The sequence below is a fragment of the Pipistrellus kuhlii genome, unplaced genomic scaffold, assembly GCF_014108245.1.
Source record: "Pipistrellus kuhlii isolate mPipKuh1 unplaced genomic scaffold, mPipKuh1.p scaffold_m20_p_12, whole genome shotgun sequence".
In the NCBI taxonomy this organism is placed as follows: Eukaryota; Metazoa; Chordata; class Mammalia; order Chiroptera; family Vespertilionidae; genus Pipistrellus; species Pipistrellus kuhlii.
This window is the reverse complement of record NW_023425427.1, coordinates 6,946,824-6,953,646: the sequence shown is the minus strand read 5'-3', so window position 1 is coordinate 6,953,646 and position 6,823 is coordinate 6,946,824. Positions and strand designations below refer to the sequence as shown.

Here is a 6,823-nt window from a genome sequence, read left to right as displayed (position 1 = left end):
GGGCGCGGGGCCGGGCGGCGGGGCGGGCGCAGCGGTTTCCCCGCCCCGCCCCGGCCCGGCCCTCCGCTCCCGGTCCCGGCCCTCCGCTCCGCCGCCGCCGCCATGTCCTCCGGGGCCAGCCTGTACGCCCTGCAGCGCCTGGTGGAGCAGCTCAAGCTGGAGGCCGGCGTGGAGAGGATCAAGGTGCGGGCGGAGGCGGAGGGCATCCCAGGCCGCGGGGGGCCGCCGCCGAGCCGGGCGCGGGGCGCGGGGCCGGGCGAGGCCGCGCGGGGCGGGCGGGGCGGCGGGAGGATGGCTGGGCCCGGAGGGATGGGAGCCGCCGCCGGGCCGAGCGGGACCCAGGCTCCCGGGCGGCGGGGAGGCGGGCCCGCGGGGAGGGCCAGGAGGCCGGGGCTCCGGGGAGAAGGGCTTGCTGGCCCCGCGGGGGCAGGGGGGCGGGACTGAGCGCCCCTCGGCGTTTCCTCGTCGGTGCGCGAGGATGAGGCCGGGATGCGGGGCGACCGAATGAATGGACGGCCTGGGGGATGATGGACTGTGGGGAGGGAGGGAGCCGGGGAGGCGCTGCTCAGGGTTCCGGGCGTCGTGACCCGTGCTGGCTGCAGCGCCGGGGAGGGGGAGAGGGAAGGGAGGGAGGGAGAGAGCCACAGGGAGGAAGGGGGACGACGAGGCCAGTTTTGGGTCCGTGGGCTTCGAGGGGCGTCCAGAAGGTGTTGGGCTACATGGGCCGAAGCTCGGAGGCCAAGGCTGAGGGATGCAGTGGAGAGATCCAGGGTGGGAAGGGGTGTTGGTGAGAGGCGGGGGCAGGGAGCCGGGCCCTGCAGAAGAGAAGGCTGAGGAGAAGCACATCCAGCGGGTGTTGTCTCAGTTGGTGAAAAGGCGTCTGTGCTGAGCAGCTAGGACGGGCAGCAGCATCTGCAGTGTGTGTGTGTGTGTGTGTGTGTGTGTGTGTGTGTGTGTGAACACTGCTGTGCTGGTCCATGACCTCGTAGGCCCGTTCTCCGTATCCGGCACTCTCCTAGGTCCTGAGCATACGGCGATTCTAGTGGGGAAGAGAAACAGAAAACACGTTAACAATAAAATAATTTCAGACAGTGAGTGATGTGAAGTGTATAAAACACGAGAAAGTGAGACGTATGGCATGCTGAAGAGGTTTCAGCAGGAGGAGCAGAATCTGGATTGTAATAATGTAGGCAGACTTAAAAAGAGAGAAGTCTGGTTTTCAAAAGGAAACACTTTTTTTTTTTTTTTTTTAAAGTAGGAAACAAAAAAGCCATGTTTTGCGTTGAGCAAAGGAACAAATGGAGAAGATTTAGAGGAAGAGGAGACAGGGGCCTAGGATTGCGGGGGGGTGGGGGGTGGGGTGTGCTTTTGAGACAGGCAGAAAGGGGGGTGAGGATATGTGTAAAGATAGATGTTTCTAGGTTAAGGACTTGTATGATAACAGCTTTCTTTGTGAAATAGAAGGCTACATTTTCTTTGGGGCAGAGGAAAGGGAGCCAATGGAATCTCCAGAGCGAGGGTGGCGCGAGAGTGCTCTCTTTCTTACCAGGCACATCCATAGACACCTTGTGATGTTCAAGACCCAGCTCCAGTGAGAGGGGAGACCCATTGCACTCCTTATGATTTTTCTCGTCCCGCTGCATTTGGCCACCCAGGAATCTGAGTGCCACCTGCAGGGTAGTTGATCCAAGTAAGTGGGTTAGCAGGGAAGATATGCCAGAGAGATGGAGGTGGGCGTGGAGGGCAAGGGGTTGAGGGTCTGCCCAGAAAGAGCCTGAGCCCGGGCTGGAAGGAGGCAGAACCGTGCAGCCTCCTGGCGATGGGCTGGAGGAAAGGGGAGGTGGCATTCTCTCTGAGAGCAAAGAGCAGGTGTAGCCAGGCCAGGAAGCAGCGCCCTGGATGGGAAGGAGAGATGGTGATGAGAAAGCAGGATGTGGGAGTATAACATTTCGGTTGTGGAGCAGTTAGCAGGTCTTGGCTGTGACTGTTGGCATGGAGAAGGCTGTTTGAGAGGAGGTCAGGGGACTGGAACGGGTTGTAGCCAGTGGTGAAGATGATGCAGAGACCGGAGGTGGAGAGGAAAACAGCCAGATGCCTACGCTGTGAAGCGGGGAGCCAATTCCTATCTACATTAAAAATAATTATGGGAGATGAAACCGAGATCTAGAGAATTGGCGTGAATTGTTCAAGGCACACAGATAACAAACGTAATTGAGGGATGTGCTCAGGGTGGCAGATCTGGGGTGCTTTAACGGCTTCTCACAGGCAGCACTTTGGGAGTGATTCTCTCTCATCATTGATGTTTCTATCTGTCTCCCTCTCTCTGGAATGAATAAAAACATTTTAAAACATTTTAAAAAGTGAAAAGAAAAACATTTTAAAAAGTGAAAAGAAAAATGGGAAGTGAAGAAAGTCTTCAAACATGCATCAAATGGAAAATAAGAAAAAAATCAGAATAACATGGAACCAATGCTGTGACTTAAAATGACATTTACTAACTCAACGATGCTTAGGTCAGCAGTTTAAGCTGGGTTCCACTGTATAGTTCTGCTGGTCTTTGCTGGGCCCTCCTGTGCATCTGCAGTCAAGTGGGGGGTAGGCTGGTGTCTGGGTGATATGAGGTGGCTTTACTCATGAATCTGGGGGTTGGCAGGCAGGTGGCTGGGGGCTGGCTTTCTGCTGCTCTTCCACACGATCTCACGTCATCTAGCTTGGTATTATTAGATGGTGATTTCAGGATTCTAATCACAGCAAGAGAGAGAACTGCAAAGGCGCTTCTAGCCACGACTTGGAACTTGCCCATTATTTCTACTACATTCTCTGGTCAAAGCAAGTCACAACAAGCTCAGATTCAAGAAGTGGGTAAACAAACTCCACCTTTTGGTGGGAGGAGTTGCAAACTATTGTGACTTTTCTGCAATCTGCCACATATACTAGTCTATTGCTAATTGTGTGTCAGCACTATTCTGAGTGCTTTGCATGCATTAACTCAAATCATCACATCAACCCAATGAAGTTACTATTGTATTACTAAATACAATTCACTGATGAGAAAACAAGTACTGAGAAGCTAAGAAACGGGCCATGTTCGTACAAGGTAGGGACACAGCGGAATTTGAGCCCAGACAATCCAGTCCCAGAGGCTGCTCTGTTCACCAACAAGCTATCCTTCCTCCAAGCAAGGTGGTGGGGGAACTAGTTCTGAGCACACTGGATGAAACTCGAGCCTTGTATACATTAAACAGTGTGCTCACTTGGCAAACATGCATATATCAATGCATACTTTATGAGTGAAAAAGGGACACTGCATGAGCTATTTCTTTACCAATTTAGTCTCAGAACTAGAATACTAGATGAATCAGAGAGGCTGCTTTTTCTTTTGTTAAATAAGCAACCAAAAATATCCTAAATCAGAGTTCATAGCTATTGTAACCTTTTCTCTTTGGAGTTCAGTTATTAGAACTTTCAGCAAAAACGAGACTTGGCGGCAGTCACAAAAAGTATGGTCAGGCTGCAAGAGCATTTGTCAGAATGTCAAAGGGCTGTGGGCGGGTGGGTCTGGCAGGGGGCGGGTGGGTCTGGCTGGGGGCAGCATGTCATGCTATAGTCCTTTGGTTTCAGGTCTCTCAGGCGGCTGCTGAGCTTCAGCAGTACTGCATGCAGAATGCCTGCAAGGATGCCCTGCTGGTCGGAGTTCCAGCGGGCAGCAACCCCTTCCGGGAGCCCAGATCCTGTGCTTTACTCTGAAGACTGGTGAGTCTTGATCCACTGTGCCGGCTTAGGGCCATGGCACTATCACAGGGCTCCCAAAGGATGTGGGCACCTGTGTTTTGAGTATCTACTCTTCTTGGGGGAATTAAAAAGAAAAGCAGCCAAATGCACAACTCTCCCTGAAGGGTGTCTCTAGTCTGTATTTACCCTGCCTGTGGGTTGCACCTAATTAAGAGAGTCTCAATCCTCTTGGGCACTACCTCCCAAGATGTTAATATCTTCACGTCCTTGAGCTCTGTGATGAGTTAGCTGGTGGCCATCTGTTGACCTGAATGCTACTCTCTCTGTCCTTACACCATCCCGGAGTTGTCCTTTGCTGCTTGGTGCTGTCAACTCACTTGCTACTCTTGGGACAAAGGCCTCCCCAGAGGAGGAGAGCTGTTTCTACTACCAGCTGTGATTTCTTCCACAGGCTTCAGAATACATCTCTATTTCACTTATTTAATATTTTTATTGGTTTCAAAGAAGAAGGGAGAGAGAGAAATATCAATGATGGGAGAGATCATTGATTGGCTGCCTCCTGCACGCCCCCTACTGGGGATCAAACCCACAACTCAGGCATGTGCCTGAGTGGGCACTGAACCGTGACCTCGGGGCTCATAGGTTGATGCTTAACCACTGAGCCAAAGTGGCCAGGCTATCTCTGAGTTTTAACGGAGGAAGCTTTAATGTAGCTAGAGGGGAAAGTGTGAGTCTGGTTAAAAGAGCTTTAAAAGCCAGACATTGAAATGAAAACATATCTTTGGTGGCATATTAGAAATGTCATGGGTTGTGATGGATTTTATGGGATCTCATTCATATTTTTACTTTGTTTGGAAAAATTCAGTGAGTAGCTTTGAGAGTCTTTTGGGGCCAACATGTTCAAATTTTGTGTTTGTATGGGTTTTCATATAGTACATAATCATTTTAGGTCCTTTTTCATACATATAAAGGGAATTATGCATACTAAAAAGAAGTAATATTATCAGCTACTAGCTACTGTTGTACCTTTTAATTAAAAATGCCCACATTTGCCGAAACTGGTTTGGCTCAGTGGATAGAGCGCTGGCCTGCGGAGTGAAAGGTCCTGGGTTCGATTCCGGTCAAGGGCATGTACCTTGGTTGCAGGCACATCCCCAGTAGGGGGCGTGCAAGAGGCAGCTGATTGATGACTCTCTCATCGATGTTTCTAACTCTCTACTTTGTATCTCTCTCCCTTCTTCTCTGTAAAAAATCAATAAAATATATATTTTAAAAAATGCCCACATTTATGGTATTAAGGTAGAGGTTACATGTTGGCATAGAATTTTTCTTTTTACAGAGCACTTTCATGGGTGCTACTCTTTCAGTAGTGTGGTTTGGATGGGTTTTTAAAATTAACTTGTTACTCTCTGCTTTGAGAATACTAAAGTGCCCTATGAAACGCTGACTGTTAATATCATGTGTAAATCTTACTAAAGTGAAAATGAACCAAATTCTCTTTCCATTAGGAAAGAAGTTTGCTAAGGAAACCTTCAGGCATGAGTGATGAATGACTGCCTCCAAGTCTCATGAAAACATTGTTCTCTAACCAAATGACTTACCTATTCAGACCTTCCTAAAGCCAAAATTCTACAGAAATTGATGGGCTTCAACTCAAATTAGGAAACTGGGTGAAGGAGAAGACTTTTAGATAATAATGGCCTGGTTTGTTTAGTGAAGTGCTTTATCCTTAAGAAAAACAAAAACCCTACCACCAAATATACAAAAATGCACCTCTTTCATAAGTGAATTATTAGTATTTCTAGACCTGAAATATTATGTATGTTTTATTTACTGGATGTTTACATTTTGGGAAGGAAAACATTTTTATTAAAAAGTTGAATATTTGTAATTTGTTGTTAAGATTTTTACACCATAATAAAATATGTCCTTTTCTCATGAATTTGTAATTTCAAGTGAAGGCAGGAAAGTGTAAAATTGGGGGAAAGGACAGACTTTATTAATCAAGTGATGTCTTGATTTTTGTGAGAAGATTTTTATTTTTAACACTAAATATGGAAGCTGTTAGCAATCTTATTTGGAAAAATTAATGTGTTGTGTATTAGATCTCCCCATTTTGTGTATGCCAGAGATCTGATCTTTGTCTTCTTAAGTTACTCTACTTCATAGTTGTGGTTATACTTAAAAAAATACTAAATTATTTCATAGCTTTCAAATATGTTTAAAATGTGACTTACAGAATATTGCAAGTGATTAAAAGCAAAGCAATGTGAAAATCTTACAAGCTAAATGGATTCTTAATGTCATAAGTGTTTTTCCTTGATTATGTGCCTTTGATTTAATTTGAGACACTTTAAAATGGATATTTTATTTGTGTTTGTAATAATTTTTGAAGAGCTTGGAAATAAAATTTCTGCTTAACTCATTATTTTCTATGACAACAACATTTTGTGTCTGATTTTGTTTTACGGTTTCACAGATTTCTGTTTGCTTGTGAGATTGAGTGCTAGAAGTGGGAAATACAAATTTTTTGTTTATAAGTACTTGTAGAATTTTGTAAAAAATAGACATATGTATAACATACAAAAATATCTCAATTGCTGGCATTTGCTCTTGAAATAACTATGTATAAAACCATAAATAAATAAATGAAGATTTTTTTAGCATAATATTGTTGCAATAGAGAAAATAGAAGCCATTAGGTAAGTACTCTCTTAAGTTCTGAACACTAAACTTACAAATGTAAGCCATCTGAACTCCTTTCATTTGATCATAATTCAGGTGTCCCTTTCTAGCCCTTGTATGTGTTCTCTGGATCTGGTTCATTTTCTCTGAAATGTCACACTACCAATTATCCTTTCTCTCCTGTATCTTCAGCTTCTCCATTAGATCTTTTCTATCACCATTTAAACTACTTCCATTCTCCATCTTAACAATAACAAGCATTTAAAAAAATCTTCATTAACAAACAAATTTTAATTTATAAGTTGAGTAAGTTCTAGAGATCTGCTTACAGCCTAGTGCCTATAATTAACAATACTCTCTACTTAAAAATTTGCTAACAAGGCAGATTTTATGTTAACTGTTCTTA

At 45.6% G+C, this 6,823-nt stretch overlaps 1 protein-coding gene across 1 annotated transcript; it reads left to right on the top strand.

The window, feature by feature from the left end:
• The first annotated feature begins 12 nt into the window (after nucleotides 1–12).
• On the top strand, nucleotides 13–6,173 carry GNG10 (G protein subunit gamma 10). Its single transcript, XM_036433038.2, has 3 exons — nucleotides 13–183; nucleotides 3,622–3,753; nucleotides 5,241–6,173. Exons 1-2 carry the CDS (start codon nucleotides 103–105, stop codon nucleotides 3,745–3,747), a joined length of 207 nt encoding a protein of 68 aa, XP_036288931.1. The 5' UTR covers nucleotides 13–102; the 3' UTR covers nucleotides 3,748–3,753; nucleotides 5,241–6,173.
• Nucleotides 6,174–6,823: the final 650 nt, after the last annotated feature.